The 27,439-nt window shown below is 33.7% G+C and overlaps 3 protein-coding genes across 3 annotated transcripts; all 3 read left to right on the forward strand.

Annotated features, from left to right (window-relative positions):
* The first annotated feature begins 2,337 nt into the window (after positions 1-2,337).
* On the forward strand, positions 2,338-4,071 carry LOC108595555 (adenosine kinase). Its single transcript, XM_017980815.1, has 3 exons — positions 2,338-2,728; positions 2,841-2,996; positions 3,061-4,071. The coding sequence occupies exons 1-3, from the start codon at positions 2,646-2,648 to the stop codon at positions 3,923-3,925; spliced, it is 1,104 nt and encodes a 367-aa protein (XP_017836304.1). The 5' UTR covers positions 2,338-2,645; the 3' UTR covers positions 3,926-4,071.
* Positions 4,072-4,985: 914 nt separating this feature from the next.
* LOC117134725 lies at positions 4,986-15,169 on the forward strand. Its single transcript, XM_033293350.1, has 4 exons — positions 4,986-5,036; positions 10,088-10,405; positions 10,463-10,567; positions 15,020-15,169. Exons 1-4 carry the CDS (start codon positions 4,986-4,988, stop codon positions 15,167-15,169), a joined length of 624 nt encoding a protein of 207 aa, XP_033149241.1.
* A 2,367-nt stretch (positions 15,170-17,536) lies between these two features.
* Positions 17,537-19,181, forward strand: LOC108594728 (odorant receptor 43a). Its single transcript, XM_017979867.1, has 6 exons — positions 17,537-17,984; positions 18,048-18,312; positions 18,368-18,467; positions 18,528-18,629; positions 18,916-19,023; positions 19,077-19,181. Exons 1-6 carry the CDS (start codon positions 17,537-17,539, stop codon positions 19,179-19,181), a joined length of 1,128 nt encoding a protein of 375 aa, XP_017835356.1.
* The last annotated feature ends 8,258 nt before the right edge of the window (positions 19,182-27,439 follow it).

The raw sequence follows: 27,439 nt of genomic DNA on the forward strand, positions 1-27,439 counted from the left end.
CAATACAAGTTGCCTGCTTGTTGTTTATAAATTTTAGTGAATGAAATGCGTTGTCAGTCCAGGGGGTAAGCAGCAGCTACAGGCAATAAACAGATTTAAATGTAGCACACACATAAACTGTGAGGTAAATTTTAATAAATTAGTTAGAAGTGTGAATGTTCTGTGGAAAATTGATTTGCACATAAAGTCGAATCATAAAAATTTATAGGTAAAAAATTATAGTATCTTATTTAATGAGCTTTAAGTTTCCCAGAAACAATATTTTCAGCATCATTAGCATTAGCCATTTTGCTTTTCAAGGAGTCTTAGCCCACTGCATCGTAGTTCGTTCAACTACCGCGCAAAAAATTTAAATAAAATGCCCTAAAAGCAAAGAGGAAGATATTAATTGGCGCGAATATTTTTGTATATTGCATTAATGAATTATTTTATGAGTTGTTTTTTATGTTATTGTAATTTCGCTGCGGCAAGCATATTTATTTTTTGTTGACAAAGGGTGCATCGCGTTTTTGTTGATGCAGAATAACAAGTTTTTAAATAGCCAGCTGCACAACAATAATAACAAGTACATATTCATATATTTAAAGGCACCGAAATTTTGGTGCAATTGCAAATGGGTTGAATGCACTGCTGCCACAACTTTCTGCTGGTCACATAGTTTGTTATCCATACCAGCCCAAAAATGCAACTCTACACTGTTAATATTGCAACGTTGATTATAATTCGAGTAAAAGCCGAATATTCACACCCCAATAATGAGTTTGTTAAACTTCTTGGAAGAGCGAGTAATTTGACTATTCAGATAACCTCATGAAAATGTCTGTTTTAAATGCTTTTTTATTTGTGAAATCAATGAACTGCCAGCTATAAAAATAAGGTAATTGCTGAGCTATCGTTATTTGCAAATCTGTAGAAATCACTGACCTATCTAAAAGCTAAATATAAACAATAATTTTGTTATTCTGCTGCGCACCAGCAACAAATGCAAATTTTGCTAAGCTCAGACAATAAATTACTATGGGAAATACGCGTAAAAAATTGCAGCGCTCGTCAGAAATTACAACTATAGATATACATATGTATGTATATTTAATATCACCCCATTTTATTTGCGCGCCAAATTTGTCTATTATGAGTAGTAAATCAACTATGCGCTCCATGCCGGCAATGCATGTTGTGCGGGTCGACGTTGGCTCACTTTGCATTGCAGCTTTGCTTCACAAGCAAATGCACACAACGTGTTGGGCGGCTGCCAGCCACATAATGGGCCACATATAGAAGAGCTGAGTCACGTTGCTGTAGCCAAAGTCAAGACTAAATATATTTTTTATTATGGTCGACGTGAGTCAAAAATGCCACAGTGCTCATCATTGAACTGGTGGTGGTGGTGGTGGCCACTGCTTGACAACCTGAGCAGGTAAACCGGTTTGAGAATTTCCCCCAATCATGTGCTCAAGTGACGAGCACAAGTGCAAACACAAATGTATCTGAGAGTACGCCATACACGCAGTCCAAAGTTCGTTTTGCTTTTATGTGTCTGAGGTGCTTACCTGGTGTGCTGTGCGTAAGACATCGCGTTTATACTCACGTGCGCTTTAAGCTTTAAGTTGGCCAAGTTGAGCTGCAAGCCATATCTGAAATGCAGTATAATAAATGCAGCGGGGATTTTCTGCATTTATGCTTTTGCTTTTGGGGCATTCCCCAGCAGATATTTCAGTGTTTCGTTTCTTGAGCAGTTGCTGTCGGTAGTTTATCTACAAAGAGTTTGCGTACTTTTTGCTGCTGAAATTTTCATGATAAATCTGTGATGGATGCTGGGAACTCTCAGCGCCAGCTGAGTAATGTCGTTTACACAGTTGATTTGGTTTATTTGCATTTTTAAGCTTATAGGGTGAGTCCCCTTGCACGAAAAAATGCTAATTAGGGTGTGAAGTACAGTTAAAGATTTGCTCATTACGATTCAAAAGTAGGTTATTTATACATTCAGTCCTTTAAAGTTTAAAATAAACGGAATTCGTTAGCAACTTTTACATTATAGATTCGTTCTCAGCTTAATTATAATTTCCATGACGACTTGGCTTAAAAATGTTTTGCATTGTGAAATTAAATATCAACAATCATAATATATATCATACCAATTTATTTGACTCTCAATATATCGAAATATAATTCTGACACGAACAATACATTTCAATAATCATTTCAAATATGCCGGCAAAAGCTGCTACAATTTCGATTAGTCTGGCAACGTTGCTGCCCAAAACAAGCGATAGATTAATGCACTGCCCAACACTACACATTTTTGGCAAAACAAAACAAATAAACTGAGAACTGGAAAGCTCTGTGATGTAACAACAATAACAAACAACTCCAAGCAGAAAGCGTGAACTTGAAACTTTATTACGTGGAGTGATGGGGAAAAACAAGAACATTATACACATGTATACGCATATTTATATAAATATGTATTGCTTGCTTATGAACTCAGCGATAAAAGGCCGACGAAAGCCGGCAGACCTTTTAGTTGGCTGCTGACTGACGGAAGTGACGCTACTAGCGCTACGGTAATAAGTTTAAATTGGAGCGAGCGTGGGGTTAAACTTGAATCGATTTACTGATTCATATGGGAATTTAAAAACAAAACAATGGAATACCTGCAAAATGTCTATGAGAAAATCTTTGGATCAGGCGATACAGCAGATGGCACGCCAGCTAACAACTACCACACGTAAGTTTTGTATAATTGTAGGTGTTGAAATTATGGTAAAACCACTAGATCGTAGCTACACTGCGCACAATTTAACAGGCGAACTATAACTTTAATTATGGTTTATTTTTAGAGCACGCAAGGTAGTTTGCTTTGGCAACGTGCTGCTCGACCGCATTGTTAAGCTGGAGGAACCGGAGCTGCTACAGCGCTATGAACTCGAACTGGGCTCCAAGGGCGAACTGGACTTGGCGAAATTAAATCACATTGTTGGCGAAGCTGTCAATAGGTAGAACAATCACAGCTCATTGTTAACAACTGACAACAACTGCTAATGCTTGTTAATTTTATAGCTCGAGCAACAGTTACTGCAGTCCAGGTGGCTCGGCCTTGAATACAGTGCGAATATTGAAAAAGCTCGGTACAGAAGCGCAATTTTTTGGCGCTATTGGCAGTGATGAGTGTGCCAAGGAACTGCGTAACATTTGCCAGGAGCGTGGCATTGAGGCCAGACTCCAGTGTATCGAAAACGTGCCCACGGGTCAATGCGTCTGCTTTATGTACAACGATACGCCTACACTGTATGCCAACATTGGCGCCTCTGCACATTTCTGTGTGGAGCAACTGCAGCATACAGCTTGCCATGATACTCAAAGCTTTCTTCGTCCCATTGAGCGCAAACAGATCATCTACTTGGAAGGTTTCTTTGTGCCACAACGTCAACAGGTGTGCGAGTATATATTACAAGATTTGGTGCGAGAGCGTCGACATTTGGCGGTGAATCTTAGCGCTCCTTATATAGTGCGTCAACATTCTTCCATTATGCTTCAACTGGCCCAACGTGCGCTCTTCGTGTTTGGCAATCGTCAGGAGTTTGAGGAGTTTGCCACAACTGCCGGTTGCAAAAGCGTGGAGCAGCTCGCGCGACAGCTGCTCGAGATGGGTACCGCCAAGATTATAGTCATCACCAATGGCGCTGACGGCGTGCAGTTGGCCACTAATTTTGAGGCAGAGCTGGAACCGCCTGGTCAAATACGTTTTGAGGATTATCGCGCTCAACGGCCCGAGCAGCTGGTGGATGCCACGGGTGCAGGAGATTCCTTTGTAGCGGGCTTTCTGCACGGTTGGCTAGAGAAACGATCGCTGGGCGAGTGCGTGCGATTAGCCAGCGATGTAGCCGCCAAGGTCGTCAGCCAAGTGGGCTGCAATCTGCCTTAACTTGAATTTAACTCAAATTTTAAATCCCCACATGACTTATCTCAGCCAGTGTGCACACCAAAATAGAATTTATCATTTGCAAGCTTTATATAGTACACATAAGATTATAAAATATTTGTAGTTCCTCGCTCTGAGCCACTGCACTTAATGAGTAATAGTTATTACAAAAATAAAAAAATAAAGAAAAAATCGTTTTCTATAAACATAAGATGAATTATTCATTTATTATTCACTCGTGCTGTTATCTTTGCTGCTAATAACATTCTAAGCAAACACACTCAGAGCTTTCATATACAAATCTATGTGCAACGGAATTTATCCATAACAATTAGGTGATATTCCACTTTTTAATGAGTTTACAATTAGAGTAAACGGTACGAAATAATATACTATACTATACGTTTAAATCTTTTTAAATTTAAAAATTTTTATTTAGAAATGCATTTAAAATTGATAAATGGAAAACAAGCAATATTTATGATTATAATTCAAATTCAGTTCCACATTCTATGCAAACGTCGGCATGCTCAACAGTTTTAAAGTGTGTATCGTGCTTCTTAAGAATACAGCTTGTCGTGAGTATTACTATACATAGATGGATATTTAATCGTAATTTTAATGTTCTGCGTACATATTTCTTCTTACAGCGCTAGATATAAGCTCACCCTGTTCCAACGGTGGGTGGGACTGGGCATAATCTTAAAGATTACAAATCAGCCTTTAATTTTTGGTATTAAAAAAATTTGTAGTTTTTTATTACGGCGCAGTCTCCACACACATATTATATCTAACATTAATATTCATATTTTATTTTTAGAACTTTAATAAATAGTACTTTATATTAAAATAAATTATTTTCATGTTCAATGGAAAATAACATTGTGCGTAATAGCTTTGCAGTATTTATAAATAATTATGCAATTTTATTACGCTGAACGATTCGAAACAAAAAACTATATGCAATTTAAATTTTCAAATACATATAATTGAAGCTCATAAAATGTTTAATATAAAATTGCTGTTATATTCACTGTGTCTCCTATCCTATCGAAACGTCGAAATGCGCAACGTTATCAAAGTCTGTTTCGCGCTATCAATACTACAATTTACGGTGAGTATTACTTATGTTTAATGTATTAATAAATGTATAACTTATTAATAAATCGTAATTATTAAAAAATTTCATCATAAGAACTGTGGAGTGGTAAAGTTCACGAATTTCAAATGTCGCACCACCGACGAAACAAAGTTGCGCATAAACCTTTGTCGCTTACGCGCAGTAAATCGATACAGAATCGACTTAAATTACAATGTCACCCTTTTGATAGATCACAAAACTTCATTTGTGCATGCACAGGCGTTTAAGAAAGAAAATGGATATAAGCCATGGCTTTTCAACACCACCGTTGATGTCTGCAAGTTCTTTCGTAAGCCCTATGATCCGTTTTTTCTTCTTATTTTTAAATCTTTCAAAAACTACACCAACCTTAATCATACTTGTCCCTTGAAGGTGAGTTTTTGCTACTTAACTTGATATTTTACAATAAATTCTTGTTGTTTAGGGCGACCATGTTGTGAGTAATATGCATTTGACTTATGCCGCTCTAGCGTTACCTGTACCGAGTGGAGATTATTTGGTCACCATGAATTGGTACTTCGACGAATTATTAATTTTACAAAAATTTTATTTCTGGGTTAAGGAATAAAAAAAATCCATGTACAAGAACAAATTTTCTACCAATATTTAATGTATTAATACCACTACAAAATATTTTATTTGGTAGATAATATGAGTACTTTGACTACTTCAATCTTTACGAAAATTTAAAAATATTTCAAACATATATAATGAACGTGTATCATACAATAAATATATTGAATATATATGTATTTATTATTATAGATATGAAAACAATTATATTTACAGCTAAAATAACATAAATATAAAAATATGAATTGGTAAAGAATAGATTTACGTTGACTAATTCCTAACTGCTAATCAAGTCGTCATCAACGTATTAACCACATTCCTATCCCTTAAGATGTTGTTATACAAATAAAATAAATATTGATGAATTACACTGCTCTGCATGCGTGATTGACATTCGATATAATGTTTCCAAATGAATTTTTCGTGCTGCATGCAATTTTAATTAATTTTATAAATCAAATAAAAATTGATGCTAAGGGCTTTTGTCGGCATATTCGATCCGCCATTATGAAATTTTTAAATCTGATGTCAGATTCGTAATCAACAACCAATGAAACATATAACCCAATATTAAAATATATAAAACTTAAAATTTTAATTTAATTTTTTCTTGCAGCGTTAGATATAAGCACACCATGTTCCAACGCTGGGTGTCACAGGTCATCATCTTAAAGATTGGGAATCAGCCTTTACTTAATTAAAAAATGTTAAAAAAATTTGTTGTTTTTAATTACGGCGCAGTCTCAACACACATGTTTTATCTACCATTCATATTTATATTTTATTTATAGAACTTTAATAAATAGTACTTTATATAAAAATAAATTATTTTCATGTTAAATGGAAAATAGAATTGTGCGTAATAGCTTTGCAGTATTTATAAGTAATTATGCAATTTAAATAATGGCTTCCACCTAAATTTTTAAATACATATAATTGAAGCCATTACAATGTTTAATATAAAATTCCAGTTATATTCAATGTGTATCCTATCCTATCAAAAGGTCGAAATGCGCAACGTTTTCAAAATCTGTTTCGCGCTTTCAATACTACAATTTACGGTGAGTATTACTATATACATATGTATAACTAATTAATAAATCGTAATTATTAAAAAATGTTATCATAAGAACTGTGGAGTGGTAAAGTTCTCGAATTTTAAATGTGACACCACCGACGAATCAAAGTTTCGCATAAACCTTTGTCGCTTACGCGCAGTAAATCGATACAGAATCGACTTAAATTACAATGCCACGCTTTTGATAGATCACAAAACTCTGTTCGTGCATGCACAGGCGTTTAAGAAAGAAAATGGATATAAACCATGGCTTTTCAACACCACCGTTGATGTCTGCAAGTTCTTTCGTAAGCCCTATGATCCGTTTTTTATTATTATTTTTAGATCTTTTAAAGACCACACCAACTTTAATCATACTTGTCCTTTTAAGGTGAGTTTTTGCTATTTAACTAGATATTTTACAATAAATTCTTGTTGTTTAGGGCGACCATATTGTGAATAATATACACTTGACTTATGCCACTCTCGCGTTACCCGTACCTAGTGGAGATTATTTGATCAACATGAATTGGTATTACGACGGCGAATTATTATGTTTACAAAAATTTTATTTCTGGGTTCAGGAATAAAAATAATCCATATACAATTTTTTCTATCAATATTTAATGTATTAATACCACTACAGAATATTTTACTTGGTAGATAATATGAGTACTTTGACTACTTCATTGGGATCGACTCAATTTAAAAGTATTTCAAACATCATTATATTTGTATGAAATATTTTCGAATTTTAGTTCGTGTATCATATAATAAATATATTGAATATATATGTATGTATATATTATTATTATTAAGGATATGAGTAGCAATTATCTTAACAGCTAAAATAACATTCTATGCAAGTTCTTTCGACTAAGAATTATTTGCATTAATAATTTTTGTATAGGTTAAGGAATAAACTTAATTAACTAAATATATATTTATACGTAACTGTAAGGATACTTTGACTATTTCTTTGCATAGTTGTTTTGTTAGTCAAACTTGTTTTTTATCAGAAATTAGTCGGTGATTGCCGACCAACCCTTTGCAGCTGTAAGAGGCTCGACAGCCAAGGTCGTCATCAAATTATAAGATTATCTTTATTATCTTACAATAAAGAATCGTGCAAGCCTATAAATCTAAGATTAATAATTATAATCTGGCGTTCTTTTTTCTTCAGATGAAATTGCTTATAGACTTTATTGCTGACAGATTTAAAACTACTCATGATTATAGAGAAGAATAAACAATATAGTAGTTTTATTGATAAGCTTTATTGATAAATCCATCTCGTATACGAAATTTCATTTTTAATATGATGTCCCAATTAAAGTAAACGGCTTTAAATAAATATGCATTTATAATTGTAACAATTTCCATTTCCATTAAAGTTTTAAATATATATATATATATATATATTAGATAAATAACCATAAATTGAAAGCCAAAAGAATATAATTCAAATTTAGTTATGCAGTTTCAGTTTCCATTCTAGTCTATCAAACGTTAAAATGCGCATTATTTTCATAGGATTTATCGTATTTTCTGTACATTTGCGGTTTTTCGTAAGTAACATAAATGGTAAAGCAATATCTTTATTAAAAGTATTCGTCAGAGGTGAAATTCTCGAATGCTGTATGTGAGTCCGGCAACCAGTCAAAGCTTCGTGTATACCAATGTCGCTTACGGGCAATAAATCGGCATAGAATAGACTTCAATTATAACGCTACGCTTTTTATGGATCACACAACTTTCAGACTTTATGCACAGATGTTCAAGAAAGAAAATGGATTTAAGCCATGGTTATTCAACACCACCGTTGATATTTGTAGATTCTTTCGCAAGCCCTATAATCCGTTCTTTATAATTGTATATAAAGCTATCAAAGATTATACCAGCTTTAATCACACGTGTCCCTATACGGTAAGCTTTTGATGTTTAGGCTTGAGATAGATAAGCATTGTTATTTTTCTTTAGGGCACTTTGTTTGTGAAGCAATTGCACTTGACATATGGCTCACTAATGTTACCCATGCCCACTGGAGACTTTTTATTGCACATGAATTGGTTTTTCGATGAAGAATTATTGATGATAATGAAGTTATATATTACGGTTAAGGAATGAATATAATCTATGTATAATAAATTTGTTAAAAATTACATTCCATAAGATTATAGAGAATAATAATCAATATAATTATTTTTAAGCCTGTAGCTTTATAGATAAATATTTATATTGTAACAATATAAAAGTGTTTAAGAATATAATTCAAAGTTAGTAATGTAGCTTTAGTGCCCATCCCCTCAAAGCGTCAAATTACGCAATATTTTCAAAGGCGTTATCTGTACATTTTCAGTTTTTCGTATGTAAAATTAATATAATTGATTGTAATCACATATATATGTAAGTAGAATATAGACTTATCTGTACAAATACGTTGACGTCGTATTTGTGTCCAGGGTGCCCCGATCTTATTGAGCACATTATGTTATTATATATTTAGTTTCTCATATTATTCAGTTACTAAGCAAAGTGTCAGCGGGCTTTGATATACAATTTTTTTTATTGAATTGGATTTTTCACTCTAACAAATTCACTTTCCGTTCTAAGTTTGCTGTACATATTACTGATTATCAGTTGTGAATAATAGCTTGCAATTAAATTGAACACATTGAAATACATAAACATGTTTGTATAAAATTAAAATAAAATTGGTTAGTTTTCATTTAACTACTTTAATACCTTGCTTTAGCTTTAGCCGAAATGGCAAGCAGCATTTGTCACATGAATACAATTGCCCGTGAACTGAGCACAGATCAAAAATATATGCAGACTTCGTGTATTGTGTGCGGCCATAAATTGTAAAATTTGATTGCAAATAAACTACAATTGTTTAATTTAAAACCCTTCAATATTCATAATGATTATTACTATTACTAAGCTTATTAAATATAAATCTACAGCAAAAATAAATAATTTTAAAAAATAGTATCTACATATTGCAGAGTTTTAATGTTGTTCAATTAAATGTAAATGTTCTAATTATAGTATAGGTATTTACTATAGATTAGGGTGGATCGATTTTTATGGATGAAAAAACGAAATCAATTTTTATAGAAAAGTCGTAATGTGCGGAAAAATCTCAGAATCTATACTATTTTTGCAGAAATAAATTGACCCCCCTATTAAACATATTTACATGTTATTTAATGATAGCATTAAATGAGTCACATTCATTTTTCTTTTGGCTGCCGAAGTAAAAACAGTGAAATGCTTATTCACATAGGTTTTGTGGTTTTATTATCACTAACCTTGATCAGCTTAAACTATATAGTAAGTAACTGTGGTATTTTATTTATTAACATTTTCATGTTGTCAATTTCTTTCGTAGAATACAGCAGATATAAAGTTTACAAATATCATATGTAAATCGTTCAATAAATCCTGGGTAGGGATAAATAAATGTCGACTGCGCGCTATCAATCGGAAGAAGACAGTACTTAACTTTAATTGCACATTTTTACATCCCGTTACAAATATGGATGTGCATTTTCAAATGTTTAAAAGAGGAAATGGCTATCATCCATGGATGTTTAATTTTACGGTTGATATCTGTCGATTTCTTCGGAAGCCCTATAACCCATTTGGCATTATTTTATTTAAGGCTGGCAGGCATTTTACAAATTTCAATCACTCATGTCCTTATATGGTGTGTAGTACCATGTTTCAAAAATGATTTATATTTTATTGATTTACTTTGTTCTAGGGCGATCAAATAGTGGATGGTCTACACGTGGATTACAAGGCAATGCAGGTGCCTTTACCAAGTGGAGAGTTCTTGTTTCAAATGACTTGGTATTTTAATAAGATAGTACAACATATAACAAGTGTTTATGCTACCATAAAGGAAGATTAAATAATTGCATAAGTACACTTGACATTTATTTAAGACTCTAATACTATTATATTTATTATTTAAGTTTGTTTTATAACTTTAAATTTTCTTTCATTTACCATAAAGAAGAACCAACCAGACAGTAATGCCTTGAACGATTCGAACTTGAATGATTTGTGTAACTAATGTGGGTAACTAATTTACATAGTTTTGGTTATTTTAATTTTTAATAAAATAACTAAATAAAACATTTTCGGCTTTGCTTTTGCTTTATTCATTGCTTTGTCGAAATAACAAGCAGCACTTTTCTCATGAATAATATTGCCAGTGGACTGAACAAATAAACTACACAATAGAATATTAAATTCAAATTTAAAATATATTATATTATATATGTAAATCTACAGCAATAAGTAAAATATTTCAAATTAATGTACATACTGCACAGCTTTAATTTTGTGCAATTAACAAAAACATTAATGAACAATTAAACATATTTACGTATTATTTGATGATTTCATTTGATGAGGCTTATTCATTTTTCTTTTGCCTACCTAAGTAAAAACAGTTAAATGCTTAAACACATAGGCTTTGTGGTTTTCTTGTCACTAACCATGATCAGCTTAAACTATATTGTAAGTAAGGCTGGTATTTTATTTATAAAATTTTTAATTTTGCTAATTTCTTTTGTAGGGTACAGCAGATGTAAAGTTCACAAATCTCATCTGTAAATCGTTCAATAAATCTTGGGTAGTGATAAATAAATGTCGACTGCGCGCTATCAATCGCAAAAGGACAGTAATTAACTATAATTGCACATTGTTACATCCTGTTACAAATATGGATGTGCATTTTCAAATGTTTAAAAGAGGAAATGGCTATCATCCATGGATGTTTAATTTTACGGTTGATGTGTGTCGATTTAAATTAAACAATAAACAATTATTATTAATTATTTAAAGAGCTATATAAACCCGAAATCAATCATTCCTGTCCTTATGTGGTGTGTGCTAATGTGTTAAGAAAAAGATTTAATTTTCTAGTGATTTACTTTATTCGAGGGTGATCAGATTGTGGATGGTCGCACGTAGATTAAAGGCAATGCAAGTGCCTTTACCAGTGGGAGGTTCGTGTTGGAATAACGTGGTATTTTAATAAGAAGAGCACAACATTAACAATGTTTATGTTACCTAAAGGAGGATTAGATAATTGCAATAGTATTATTTGACATTGATTATCAGACACTTACACCAGTTTGTGCATCTTTGTTCGAAGGAACGTATTAAGTTTGTTAAAAACTTTAAATTTCTTTTCATCTACACAAGACGAAATGTACATATATTATTGAGCTTTTGTCCAACCTACGTAAACAGTCACAGAAGATTATTTTCTGATTTTTTGATTTTTTTGATATTATGGAAAAAAATATAATATAATATATGAGACCTAATGAACATGCCAGAAATTATTTGTTTATATGTTTGGGCACGCTCATTTTCAAATTCCAGTTTAGGCGAAACAGACAGCAATGCTAAACTCATTGCATTTCTAATTTTACTGTCTCCTTTGGCTAATCTGAGTAAATTATATAGTAAGTATGTACCACATTTATTGATAGCTGTGAATCAACCAACTGTCTTTTTTAACTATGCATACATCAGAATCAAGTTCACAACCTATGTAGTCTTCAAATGAATCCCTGGGGGTTGGTAAACAAATGCCGTCTGCGTGCTGGTTAATCGTAAAAGACAACTATCAACTATATTGCACACATTGCTATATCCTGTTACTAATATGGATTTGCATTTGCAAATGATTTAAGAAGAGAATGGCTATATCATGGAATGTTTAATTTTCAGTTGATGTAAATGTGTCGATTTCTTTCGGGGGCCTAAACCCAGTTGAAGTATTATTATAAAATTAGCAAAATTTTACAAACTTCAATCATCTGTCCATATGTGGATGTGCTAGTGAGTTTCAAATGATTATTACTCACGAATTAAATTGCGATTTGATATTATCTGTAGGGCGATCAATTGGGATGGTATGTACGTGGAATTATAAGGCATAGGCGGTTGCCTTACCAACTGGAGAGTATTTATTGAAGTAACGGGGTTTTCAATAGAGAGCACACACATATACAAATGTTTTTTTCCGCGTAAAGGAGATAAAAATTGTGTGCATTAATATTTGGTTTACTAAGCTTTTTAGTGACTTAAAATTCTACTCACATCCAAATAAAATTATTAACACATGTTTTGGTAATGAAATAACTTATGCGTACAGAGAGATTAATTTTCTGCATTTGTGGAGGAATTAAATGCAATTTTCCTAATGATTATGATTAATACCAATGAAAATATTTATATAGTTTTTAATTGCTAATTATAAGATATTAGAAATACACTCTAATTAATCATTCGATGTCTAAGCAAGCACAGGCAATGTTTAAATTATCTCGTTTTGCCGTTTTACTTGCTTTACTGTTTGGTAAAGTATTAATATTATAGGAGTTATAAAAATTAGTACTTAAGTTAAAGATATCTTGAATATTACTAAGTTTATCTTTTAACGTAGCTACACGCAGAAATAAAGTCACAACTTAATTTGTTAAGTCCTTAATGATCTGGGTGACATTATAAAATATGCGTCTACGCGCGTGAATCGCAAAAGGAAACACAAATGTTAACGCACTATACTATTTCTGTATATGATGTAGATGTGCATTTTCAAATTCTGCAGAAGAAAATGGCTATCTTCCATGGTTGTTCAATTATACGTTGATGTGTGTCGTTTCTGCCGCAAGCTATAATCCAATTTGGAATCTATTGTATTTAAGCATTCAGGATTTCACGAATGCTTAATCATTACTGTCTATGTAGTGAGCTGCTATAATTCAAGCTTATGACTTTAATATGCTTACATTTATTTTTATAAAGGGCGATTCAAGTGTCGATGGTCTCTAAGTGGAATATGAGACATGCGCTTGCATATGCCAAGTGGAGATTTTTATTAACAATAACTGGTATTTTGAAAGCTTTAGCACATGCTATGAGTGGTATTTTAGGATAGATGAACTTAAACAAGCTCACAAAATGGTATTTAGAGAAGAGTATTTATTGCCCATGAATTGTTTTATCGATAAAGAATCATTGATGTCAATGCAGTTTTATATTATGGTTAAGGAATGAATATAATAATGTGTATTAAAATTGCTAAAATGTATTTCACTAATCAACAATATAATATTTGTGTGTGCGTACCATCTGTAGGGATTACGTTGACTACTTATTTATGTCCGGGTCGTCACCATTATTTTTATTATATTATAATAAAGAATATTAAAAAACCTACTTATTGTATATGCGTGTCACATTTCCAGTCAACTGAGCACCCTTCAAAAATGGTTCCAGACTTCGTGTTTTGTGTGTTGCCATCGATTGTAAAATTTGATTACAAATAAACTACAATTAAAATATTAAATTCAAATTTAAAACCCTTCAATATATTCAATATATCAACGATTATTTAAATTACATATAATTCTACAACAAAAATAAAACATTGCAGGGTTTTAATATTTTGCAATTAAATGTAAATGATCTGCCTATTATATGTATTTACTATAGATTAGGGTGGACTGATTTGTATGGAAGAAAAAACGAAACAAATTTCTATGGCAAAAATCGTTATGTACGCAAAATTTTGAGAATAATTGTCTTAAATATAAAAGTACTTTGGATATAATTTGGATTGGGTCGATGACTTGAGCATGATTTGCATTCTTTAAATTTTCCGTAGATTACATTTTATTATTTTATTTTTGCAGAAATAAATTGACCCACCCTATTAAACATATTTACACGTTATATAATGATGACATTAAATGAGACACATTCATTTTTCTTTTAGTTGCGGAAGTAAAAACAGTTCAATGCTTAAACACATAAGTTTTCTGGTTTTGTTGTCACTAACCTTGATCAGCTTAAACTATATCGTAAGTAATAGTGGTATTTTATTTGTGAAGTTTTTCATTTTGTCAATTTCTTTTGTAGAATACTGCAGATCTAAAGTTTACAAATATGATCTGTAAATCGTTCAATAAATCCTGGGTAGTGATAAATAAATGTCGACTGCGCGCTATCAATCGAAAAAAGACAGTACTTAACTTTAATTGCACATTGTTACATCCTGTTACAAATGTTGATGTGCATTTTCAAATGTTTAAGAAAGAGAATAGCTATCATCCATGGATGTTTAATTTTACGATTGATGTGTGTCGATTTCTTCATAAGCCCTATAACCCAGTTGGCATTATTATATTCAAAGCTGGCAGAAAGTTTACAAATTTCAATCATTCCTGTCCTTATGTGGTGTGTGCTAATGTTTAAAAAATGATTAATTTTTTAGTGATTTACTTTATTCTAGGGTGATCAAATTGTGGATGGTCTGCACGTGGATTACAAGGCATTGCAAGTGCCTATACCAAGTGGAGAGTACCTATTGGAAATAACGTGGATTTTCAATAAGAGACCACAACTTATAACAAATGTTTATGTTACCATAAAGGAAGACTAAATAATTGCAAATACTTAGTATTAATTTAAGACTCCAACACAGTTACTTTTAGATCATAAAAACAAGAAGAAGAAATGTAGATATATTTATTTTATTTTTGATTTATTTATTTCTGAATTTTTTGATGGTATGTTATGTTTATTATTATATAAAAATATAATTATAATGAACATGCCGAAATTTATATTACAAAAAAATCAGAAAATTAATCTACAATTTCACTTGTTACTTTGATTAATGAAGTTTTAAATACTAATGTTATAATGCTACTGACACATATGTATCTTTTAGTTATGACTGTATTTTTAATTAAATACATAAATATATATAAATTAATAAACAATATTAACAGGTATGGGAAGTACGTTAAGGTAACTTACTTATACTTAAGTGCGCAGAATTTGTAATGAAACGAACTTGTATAGTAATTCATAATTTTGAATATTTAATAGCATGACATGATAATTTATTATTAAGTTTAAAAGAAGCTTTGCTGCTTTACTGTTTATAACTTAATATATGTGTAGTTTGAAATGACAGAATTCATTAGAAATTAATTTCAAAGGCATTAAGTCTTCAATCTGTGGATGGTCTGTATATAAAGTATAAAGCAATGTCATTGATTAATGTCAATGACGAAATCGTCAATGCAAATGCATTGGGGTCTTTTTTTTGGGGGTTTTTAAAGCTTGTTTAACGCGACGCAAACAAAACTTTAACGACAGCTGACCTGAGCTCATATGCTCATATAAATAAGTTGGCCTGGGCTCGCCGTAAAGTAGCATGTCTAGATATCATCAAAGCACATGCACTGTACTGAGCAAGGGAGGATTGTGTGTTTGCAAATCGTTAACAAAAACTAAGCCGCGTTAGTCTAGGGCTTGCTGCGTCCGAGCAGCGTTTGCGGCCAATGCCAAAGCTAGTTGAGCAGCTGAGCAACTGTAGGCCTTTAACAAATTAGAAGCAATTTCATAGGCAATTGTTGCTTTCACGTCAAGTGAGCTGCTTAATTGGCAAAAGCTGCTTAGCAAGCTGCTTTGGATGTTGCAAAGTCAATATTGCATATGCCCACACAATTGCTTCGCTTAAATTACTTTGTATTCTATTAATTTGAATTAAGTTTGCACAGGACTAAAATCCAGTGGCGGGCTAAAAGTATTTGCAATTAATGTCAGGCTGTGGCTGGCAACTAACCATGTGTACTAATGTTGTAATTAAATATCAGTCGCTTGCAGTGATTATAAGCTTATAATTTATAGTAAAATTTTCATTATGTAAATTGCAGTGCGTGCAGCTGAAGTCCCAACAGCAATAACAGCAAAGGCTTGGCTTTGATTTATGCATGTGTGTATTTGTGTCTGTGTGTGTGTGTTAACAGCAGCTGTAGCTTATAAAGCTGGGTCAGACTTTGCCTGCGCTTGTTTGCACAAAATATTGCGCATACGCCACCGTCGCACACACTTACAGTCTGTGAGTGCTGCTTGAGCTTCTGGCTTTGTCCTTTGCCATTTTGCGGCATAACGCGCGGTTAAGTGGCCATAATGTGTGCCTTTATGTGCCTCGGTCTACTACGATATGCCAGGCCTGGCCAGCCTGCTTGCTCCTTGCCTGCCTGTGCTCTTATTTTAATTCCTCGCTACGGTATTTGCTGAGCCAGCATTGTTGCTGAATTATGTTATGTGGACCGCTTGTTGATTTTTATTTTGTTTTTATTTCGGTTGTCCTCTGGCCGTTGTCCATGTCCGATAAGCGCGCAGCTTTAAAAATATTTTGCGTTGGCATGTTTGCTCAGTTGTTTGGGGATAATCCGCTTTTATTGTTTAATAAGTCATGTGCCTGCCTGTCCAGGCAACGTTAGCGCCTCGTTAACTTTGCTGACAGTAAATGCCAGTTGATGTCTTGCTGCAGCTGTGAAATAATCGATAGGGATTTACATATGTATAATTTGAAAAGGTGCAGCTTGGAACAGCCCAAAGCAATCAAAGAAGTTCTCAAGCACTATATACTTAATAAGTTATATCACAATCAATTGACAATTGTCAACGGGTCATTTGACAAATTATAGTCCAAGCCAAAGACGTAGCCAGCTAGTGGAAGGGGTGCCATTGCTCAAAGATCGAAATCGAGATCATAATTGAAATAAAAATATTTGCAGAAATTTATATTTAATTTTCAATAAAGTATGATCAAATTTATATTGTAAAGTGCATACAAAATTGAATGCTAGGCTACGCTCATGGTTCACGCCTGCAGCCATTAGTAGTCGAGCCCTACTTAATGGCGTCAATTGCTGCAATAAAAGACGTTGGTCAAACACTTAGCGGACAGAGTTTCAAGTGACTTCACACAAGTAGTTGACAAGTGAAAATGCTGCAGATTGAAAATTGTGCTTTAGTGGAAATCAATGTGCGCTGGCTGCGACGCCTGGCTGTGCTTTATCCTACGGCAACTACCAAATGGCGCAGAGTGGCCTTAATTTTGCCCTTTATTCTGCTGAGTCTGATGCAGATTACATATCTATGCAAAGTGTGGGTCGATTTGCCGCTATTCATATTGAATATGTTTTTCGTCGTTGTAATTTTTCAATCAATATTGCGCACTGCACACTTAGTAAATTACCATGTGGAGTTTGAGGAGTTTCTGGCAGAGCTAGTGTCGCTGTTTATGCCGCTAGAATCATCCGATGACGATTACATCAGGCAGCTGCTGCAAGAGGCCGTTGACGAGGCGCTCTCAAACACAAAATTTAATTACATGGCAGGTGTTGTGAACGTCACAGTTGCACTGCTGTTGCCAATAGTGCGCAATATGCGCTGTAAGTTCAAGTTGGTGGCTTAAATTACTTTGAGAGAAGCTGAAATGTCAAATTTTTCAATAGCTCATCCACTTGGCGTGGCCATTCCCTTTGTCGACGTACTGAACCCTCCCGTGTTTGAGTTATTATACTTTATGCAAGCCTTGATGCCTGTTGTGCTTACTCTAATGTATATGCCGTTTATATGTTTATTTGTATCCTTTGCGGTCTTTGGCAAGGCCATGCTGCAAATAGTGGCCTATAAGCTGTCGCTGATTGAGCAGTTGCCGGAAAAGGAACGCTACCCATTGCTAAACTCTTGTATCTACTATCATTCGAGAATCGCACGGTAAGCGTTTAAAAATATTTCTCTATAATAAATTCATTTATTTTTATCTCTGTAGCTATGTCAAGCTTTTTGAGGCACTCTTCGCCAATGTGGTGGGCATTGAGGTGCTCATTTTTGGTGGCATTACTTGCGCATTGCTATTCGTCTTAAACATGGTTTAATGCCAAATAAATTACTTATTTAACAATTTAGCTTAAGCTTCTTTTTACATACAGGTCACATCCACAATGCAAACCGTCTTTATGATAAGTTTTGCCTTGACCATGCTCTACGAGCTCTTCATCTACTACAAGTACGCCAACGATGTTCTCATTGAGGTGAGACTAACTATTGTTAGTATAAAGCAAAGATGTTTTATTTAAATGAGGACCATTACAATTGCTAACCAATCTCCATTCATACTCATCACTACTAATCCCAGGCTAATCTGAAGAATATTTGCATTGTTTCAATTGTTTTGAATAATCAATATTAATCTTAACTGAGCATAAACGAAAATAATTGCGCCTTTAAAATAAGAATACTCTAATTATCAATGATAACAATTACTAATTATTATAGATAATGTATAATGTTTACTGTTTTATAACTTTTAATTTACAGAGCACTTTGCTAGCTCAGGCTGTTTACAATATTCCCTGGTACGAGTGCAATAAGCGTTTTTGCCAATCTTTGCTGCTCTTCTTGATGCAAACACAAAACCCGTTGGCGGTAAGCGGCACTTGAATATGATTTTTGTATCTGTAAATCTTTTGTTATTGCAGATTAAGGTGGGCAACATATATCCCATGACTTTGGCCATGTTTCAAAGCCTGTTGAATACATATTATTCCTACTTTGCCATGTTGCGTCGTGTAACCAACAATTGAGCTAAACAGCAGAAGTTATTTAAAGATCGAACGATCGTTATAGCACAATTTTTATTCTGTAGAACTCACAATTAAAGTCTTTGGCTCTTATAAACTCATTGAGGCCGCTTATAAAGTATGCATTCGATGATTCTATCATGTTATATCAATGAGTGGTAAGTATGCTATTCATAGAGCGGATTGCCTTTGGCGGTGAGCTACAGATGGAGCTGGAAGATTAGAGAGAGCTTGGAGCTTGCATTGCATTTGGCAGATACTAATCTCTAGCTCTTTAGCTCTGTGTGCGTTCCAATTCATTTCATGCCTCGTTTCGGCTTGTTTCGCATTTGCCTTTCACAGATAAAAGTCGCCAGCGCTTACCCCCATGACTTTGGCCATGTTATGGAGCCAGCTGCATGTCTGTACTATTCCTGCAACACGTAAGCAACAAATGAGCTGGAAGCCCAAAAACTTTTTTAGGGGCTGGGCGGGTTAGCGGCCACTGGCAATCTGAGTAATGCAAAAAGTTGTTGTGCTCGTTGTAGAAAGGCATTTGCATATGCTGCTCGTTTGCGTAGTTATTTTGAAAGGATTTAATCTGGCTGCTTTGTAGACTATGCCAGGAGCATAGTGTTGGCATGCGGCATGCAACCGACCCGTAGTTGTAACTGCCAGCCATAGACATAGACAGACATCTGTACAAATAGTTTGTTGCAGCATTCGTGGCAAATTGTGTTTGTTGACTTTAAATTTGTTGCAACTGCTGTTTCATTTCGTAAGCGTTCTTGCTGCTTTGTTTAATGTACTTGCATGCAATGCTCAATTTAATTGAATATCAGCTTAGCAGCTACAACAACAAAAGCAATGCATGGAAAAGAAGCACTGGAGCTCAAAATAAATTGCAGATGTTTTTATAGGAAATAGTTTATTTACAATATTGTGGATGCTAACAAATTTTAATTGCTATTTTAATATCAAATGATACAGCTTTTGACAGCTTAAAATTAATCAACTCGTTGTACGGGGCGGCAAATGTAAGAGCGAGGCTTTAAAAATTTATTTATTGATTTTTTGCCGTCACCTGCGATTTTCTCTCCCTTACAATAAAATGTAGGAATAATTGAAAATAATTACCTCACCTACCTTAATATATCAAACAACGTTCAGTAGTCAATACATATTAGACGAAAACATTCAAAATGAATTTACTTCAAAGATCAAAGATAATTGATTTTTTTGCGTTATTTCATAGAAAATAGTTGCTAAATAATCTGATTGCCAATTTACTTTTTGTTTATTATCAATCTTTGAAAATTTCTAACTCTGCAACATCAATTCGGATTTACCATAAATACATATTATAAGCTTATATATCTATGCTATGAATAAAATTGTATGCAATGAAGCCGAATGGTGCGAATATAATATTCATAATTTATTGTTTACTATATTGTTTAAAGCTTGGCTTAATTTTAATCACATAACATTATACTTTTATGCTTATTTTAATTTTGTGCCCTACGCGGTGTATGAAACAGCTAAATCCGATTTAATTTCATTGACTAACAGTCTTTCATTATTTGAAATTCATATAAAAGCAAGACGTCATCAGTTTTGAGAATTATTCTTTTCTAAAAATCGAAAATTTGAAGCTTTCCCAATTTGAATGTAGTTTAATTCAGATGCATCTTACGAGTCTCACATGGCATGAAATGCTAAAATCTGACGCCAATTCGCTAAATTATTCCTTTTGAAACGTTTTCTCTCTCTTGCCGTTGGGAGGCTGCGCTCCTCTCACTAAATTTGCCAATCAAGTGCATTTGCATTTACTGTTATATTTATAAGCCTTTATGCTTGATTGTTGTGTCTGCGCTCTTTTTAATTAAAATGCCTAAAACTTGTTGTCTGCAGCAATTTAATTAACATTAGTCATGTCCTTTATTATGCAAATAAACGGCTGCCGCAGCAGCGCCAACAACAACAACAGCAGCAGCAACAGCAACATGGGCTGTGAAATTGAAGCGTTTAATGCGAGCAAGAACAACAATAATAGCTTAATTTAAAATTCATTATAACTGACACCAACTAGTTAAACAATTGCCTGGCAGCAGCAAAACACCCGAGCCAACTAAAACAACAACATGCAAACAATGCAAAGCAACAACAGCAACAACAACAGCATAGCACGCTGGAATATTGAAATGAGGTTGGTCGCACTTGAAATACGCAAATAAACTTCAAAGGCAACAAAGCCTGGCACAAGGACTACACGCTGTGTACTAAGGCCGCCTGGCGAGCGCATAAATAACGCGCAACAACAAGAACAACAGCAGCAGCATGGTCCCTACTCTTGTTGGGGCGCACACTTGGCGTATACTTAATTTTATTATGAGGTGTCAAGTGGGCCGTCGACTTTGCCAGCGCCTTGTTGGCCTTTTGTTTGTGTAATTTATGTTGTTGCCATTTCGGTGGCAGGTGAGCCAAGGCGTGGCCCATGGGCGTATCGCTTACCCATCAGCAAAATTGCCAAACTGTAAACTTCCTCTGGGCATTTGCTTTTTGCCTCGTCTAAGCTCGCACATCAAGTAAGTTTTTGCAACTTGATTTTTATGTAGCCAATATGCAAATCGCACAGACACTCCGACAGTTGTCCTGGCCAGCAAACAGGACAGACAGAGTGCTGTTTGTCTCAGCGAGCTGCATAAAATTAACAAGTTTTGTCAAAACGAAAAAAGTAAGCGAAGCCACAACAAAGCTCATAGCAGTTGGCAACGGCCCATGGCCATGAAATTACAGTCTTAGCCAAGGGTATGTTATGCACCAACTGCTGCCGTTGCCAGCCTTAACTTACCCCCCCCGAACTGCCACTGCCAACCATTTTGCTGTGGCATTGCGTCGCGTCAAAGGTGGCGCTGTTTTATAATTGAATTCATATGCATCAATGGAAACGGCAATGGCAACCACAATGTTAAGCTACAGTTAGACTAAGGCATGCCTCAGCCAAAGGGGAAACAGCACACACGAACTCCAATACACACACACAGACACACACACACACACGAATGTAAGCTTTGGCATTTCATTTAAATGGATTTTCAATTGCGGTTTCGAACATTTTGCATAAATTGCTGTAATGAGTTTATTTCATGCCCAGTGCCATAGCAAAAGTGGCTTCATTTGATGCCGCACAGTGCTTGCCTCATTTGCAAATTGCTGAAATTGTATGCGAAGCGTTGACAGTTGTATTGACAGTTTGCTTTTGCTGTTAATTTTAATTGTGGCATTTTGTTTTCAGTCCTTGACAACATTTGATGGCATTACAAATGGTATTCTATGATGATGAGACAACGTGTGCAATTGAGTCTGGGTTGGGTTGTGTTTTGGGCTTTTGATTTATAGAAATTGAATTTCCAAGGCTTGCCAACAAACAAAATGAAAATAAGCACCACAGACCAATTAGGAATATTTAGAGCATTAAATAAGTATCTACAAATTATTCAATATCAAATTAATCAATATCAAATTAAAAGATTGCTGCAGGGCAAAACAACATTTGTATATTATTTTAGCAAAGCTTATTCTTCTAACTTTTATGACTATTTACAGTAAGTACAGTTATAGCAGCAAGTACAAAAAAAATGAAATTTATTAATTTGAGAGTCAGTTAGTTAGTACTAATTTATATATTCACACATATATATATATCATAACACGAAACACCCAACATACTTAAGAGATATATTATTAAGTTCCTGCCGATATAAATAATATTAATACTTATTATTATTATGGTTTATCCTACAAAAATTAAATGAAAAAAGTGTAGTTTTTAATTGACTATTGTCCTGTATTTTTTTATACACTTTTTTAAGTTTTGGTTATTTTTGCTTATTTTCCTAAAGCATAAATACAAGTAGCTTAAAATATATACCAAACATGAGATTGAAATTAGTAAATAGTGCAAGAGTTTTGTAGCTACCCACGCACTTATTGATATCCGTGATTATATTCCGTAATTATAATATATTGTTTAACAATATTCTTTGCTTTACAGGGCACACAACTACTGCGTGGCATAGTAAATTGTAGACTATTTAATGGCAATTACAAATGTATATATTTTACAAAAAATTGTTCATTAATTTGCCTATATTAATGCTGTTGTTTAATTGAGCGTTCTTATCTGGATTGCCAAACGTAATTTCGCTTTGCATAATATTTTAATTCTACTCAGAGTTCCACGCGAAGCGAACGCAATGCGCATTAAATTCCCATATTTAATACACTGTGCGGTGCTAGTGGCCTTCACACTTACAACAGTTGTAAGTATTTCTGGTCAGATCTTATACATTTTTTGACACTTATTTCTTTGTTCTTAGGAGTGCGCTGTCTTTAAGTTTTCAAATGCAATTTGCGAGACTTACAATCATTCGCTGATTGAGATAAATGAGTGTCGACTGCGCGCCATCAGCCGCACCAGAAATACTTTGAACATTCATGGCACCTTTACGAAGGCAATTAACCATGTCGTGGTCGAAGGACAAATCTTAAAGAAAGCAAATACATATTTGCCTTGGCTGTACAGGGCTCGCATTAATTGCTGCCGCTTCATTAAGTCACCCTACAATCCCATCGCTGTACTTGTTTTTAATCTTTTTAAGGAGTTCTCCAACTTCAATCACACATGTCCCTATGTGGTAAGTATATAGATTAGTTGTTATACGTTAATATTACAGTTGTATTACATAATTCTAGGGCGAAGTCATTGTAAAGAACTTTTATCTCAGATCTGAGATATTGCCACATGCCATACCATCGGGTGATTATTTAATAAAACTTCTATGGTTTTTCGAAAAGCAGCAATCGTTAAGAACAGATGTATACTTTTCGTTTATAGAGGATTTTTGATCAACAACAACTTGGGTTGTTGATAAATTATATACGTATTAGGTTGAGCGATAATAAGAGACGCCGGTAGTTCAAAATCTAATGAATTTATTCAAAATAACCGAATTGTAAAAATTATATTTTTGGCTTTTATCGCTTTGGGATATTAAAAGTTTGAACACCAAGTCAAGAACTTATGCAACTGCAAATAATATTTTTCAGTTACATTTTTCCTTAGTTAATATTGCTTTGATAATTTCCGCTTTTAAGTTGCTGAAATCTAAAACAAACTGACACTGATTCAGGCCGGATTAAGAATATATATCTGCACGCCTTGATCTGCGTGCTACGCGGAATTCTCATATGAATAAATCAAATTATATGACCATTTGAACATTTTGATGTACCAGGTCAGATTAATGAAGCTTTACTTAATTTTATTTTAATGAGTTTAATATAGTGTTTACATATATTTTTATTAAATGACTTAGTTGCTGTTTTATATTTCGTGAGTTATCTACACAATGCGCATAAGCCTAATAATATTGGCTATAGGTTTGGTACCTTACTACTTACCTGCGGTAAGCATTGACAATACATTTGCAAGCAAAACATAAATCTGACTGTTTTTCTTTCAAAAGGATGCTTTATTGTTTAAATGGACCAATGCAGTTTGCACATCGCTTAGTAAATCCTTAATGGTAGTGAACACATGTCGTATACGTGCTGTCAATGCCAAACGCAACACATTTCATCTGAATATCAAGTTGATTGTTCCGGTTAGAAACTGTTTGGTTCAAATTCGAATGTACAAGAGAGCAAATGGCTATAGGCCTTGGCTCAGCACTGTAACTGTGGATGGTTGCAAGTTTCTTAGACAGCCATACAATCCAATGGTAATGATTGTCTACAATCTCTTTAAGGAATTTTCAAATATCAATCATACCTGTCCCTATTACGTAAGTTTACATATGAGATTGCTTTTATTATTAATAAATTTGTTTTTTAAGGATGCCATTATCATAGATGGCTACTATCTACGCTCGGAAGTTTTGCCAAATGCAATTCCTACTGGAAATTATTTGATGAACATGACTTATACTATTGATAAAAAGCCTCGGATTGTAACAAGTTTTTATTTTGATTTCATAGAGGATTGACCTATATCAATAAGCCCTCACTAAGAAAATGAGAAGCTAAAATAGAAAATTGAAAATATAAATTTGGTAAATGAAACACAAATATGAATTTTTAAATTTGGTTATAAAATATATGCACAGAAAATATATTTAATCGATCTAAGTAGTTCGAATCACAGTACTCACAAGCCACTGAAATTGAAGATTTTCTTAACATTGTTATACTTTAATTAATTGACTTTGATTTTAACTACTTTAGCATAAATTTAAATTGCTTCATTATGTAGTCGAGCAAGCTAGACTTTGCTTTTTAAGCTGCATATAGATGCACCTCAGTGTTAAGGCTTTCTTTGTAATAAATGGAAACATAGGAGCTAAAAGCTGAAGCTAGTTGATTTTGTTTGTGACTGTTCCCATTGTTATGTCTGAAATTTTTGCAAATATTTACTGCTTATGCATTAAGTACTGTAAATCCAGGAAATCTTTATTAAGCAATAATTATTAAGCGTAATGAATTTTGTTAATATTTAAATGCTTTGCTTAATATTATTTTAATAGGTTTGCATTGTCTACCAGCACTAACGTAATAATATAACTCAGTTTGTGTTTATTTTGTGATGAGTGAAATACACAATGCGCACAAGACTAATAATTTTGGCAATAGGTTTGGCATCTATTTTGTTGCCTGTAGTAAGCATTGCGACATCGTTTGCAAACAGCTAATAAAACTAACTTTTTCTCTTTACAAAGGATACGAAATTATTTAAGTTTACCAACGTAGTTTGCACAGCTTTTAACAAGTCCTTGATGCAGGTGAACACATGTCGTATACGTGCTGTCAATGCCAAACGAAACACATTTCATTTCAAAGTCAGCTTTCCCAAATTTCCTGTTAAAAACTGTTTGGTTAAAGTTCGTCTATATAAGAGAGCGAATGGCTATAGGCCTTGGCTTAGCGCCTTAAGTGTGAATGCTTGCAAGTATCTTAGACAGCCCTACAATGTAATGGCAATGCTTGGCTTTAATCTTTTCCAGGAATTCTCCAACATCAATCACACGTGTCCCTATTACGTAAGTTTGTATTTCAAATTAGCCAAGTGCTTTATAAAGCTTTCACTTTAATTTCAGAATTATGTTGTAATAGATGGTTTCTATCTGCGATCGGAAGTATTACCACATGCGATTCCCAGTGGCGATTATTTAGTAAATTTAACTTTTATTATGGATCAAGCGCCACGGCTTAACTTAAACTTTTACTTTGAGTTTAAAGAGGACTGAAATATGTGTTTTGCTACTTTAACGTATTGCACTCAAATAAATGTTTTTTTATTTGTTCTTAATAGCAAGTCTTTATTTAAAAAATGTATTTAAGCTAACATTTGAAAGTTTGCAAACTATATAATTATTTTTATGTTTGGCCTACTGGTTTCTGTCTCGGCTTAGTCAAATTTGTTTGATTAGTTAAGCCCAAAGATATGCATTACTCTCAAGCTCTGCTACCTCGGAACTGAACAACTCATTTAACTGGGCTATTATTATGCGTAGTCCTTCTGCTAATTAGATTTAGCTGCCTACAATATTAAATTACAAACCAAAAAAACAAAGCAATAATAAAATGCATACACAATTTATTTTATGCCATGACAGCGACATATTTATCAATGTATATACATTAAAATAAACTATTGTTGCTTAACATTGTAGATCGTCCATAGACATTTGTAATAACGTAGTTTGAACTTGGTATGATTATACAGAAGAGTATTTTGCTGATTTATTTTTAATTTTGACTGGTATTGATCAGATGATAAGTGGCAGTTCTTCACTTACGATAAACATTGAATACGATACGTTGTCGAATTCGCCTCGTTATGTTTAACTTTTTAAATGTTAACTGACCAATTAATTGCAGTACCAATTATTTGCCACGCTTAATGAAGCGTTAACTGATGATGTATACTAATATTTTGCCTGGTGGGTCTAGCAGTGTGTATTTCAACCTAAAGCCATGCGCTTTGTCTTAACTATTGTCGGAGTTTGTCTGCTGCTTGTGGCGCATTACTTTAACTGCAATGTAAGTTCAAAGGAACTTCTTGAATTGTGTTTATAACATATTAACTATTAACAGGAAGCTGTAGAATTTAAGTTCACAAACGCAGTCTGTGAATCGCTTAATCGCTCAATAGTGCAATTTGAAACCTGTCGCATCAAGGCCGTGAGTCGCAAAAAGAATGTGTTCAACTTGGTGGCGAT

This window comes from Drosophila busckii, chromosome 2R (assembly GCF_011750605.1).
Source record: "Drosophila busckii strain San Diego stock center, stock number 13000-0081.31 chromosome 2R, ASM1175060v1, whole genome shotgun sequence".
In the NCBI taxonomy this organism is placed as follows: Eukaryota; Metazoa; Arthropoda; class Insecta; order Diptera; family Drosophilidae; genus Drosophila; species Drosophila busckii.

Bases quoted from the DNA above. Each gene is read 5' to 3' on its own strand.
- LOC108595555 (XM_017980815.1), top strand. From the start codon at position 2,646: ATGGAATACCTGCAAAATGTCTATGAGAAAATCTTTGGATCAGGCGAT. The intron at 2,729-2,840 runs GTAAGTTTTGTA...GTTTATTTTTAG, and splicing joins CCAGCTAACAACTACCACAC to AGCACGCAAGGTAGTTTGCT. The intron at 2,997-3,060 runs GTAGAACAATCA...TTAATTTTATAG, and splicing joins GTTGGCGAAGCTGTCAATAG to CTCGAGCAACAGTTACTGCA.
- LOC117134725 (XM_033293350.1), top strand. From the start codon at position 4,986: ATGCGCAACGTTATCAAAGTCTGTTTCGCGCTATCAATACTACAATTT. The intron at 10,406-10,462 runs GTGTGTAGTACC...ACTTTGTTCTAG, and splicing joins ATCACTCATGTCCTTATATG to GGCGATCAAATAGTGGATGG. The intron at 10,568-15,019 runs GTACAACATATA...ACTTTATTCTAG, and splicing joins CTTGGTATTTTAATAAGATA to GGTGATCAAATTGTGGATGG.
- LOC108594728 (XM_017979867.1), top strand. From the start codon at position 17,537: ATGCTGCAGATTGAAAATTGTGCTTTAGTGGAAATCAATGTGCGCTGG. The intron at 17,985-18,047 runs GTAAGTTCAAGT...ATTTTTCAATAG, and splicing joins AATAGTGCGCAATATGCGCT to CTCATCCACTTGGCGTGGCC. The intron at 18,468-18,527 runs GTTTAATGCCAA...TTTTACATACAG, and splicing joins TGCTATTCGTCTTAAACATG to GTCACATCCACAATGCAAAC.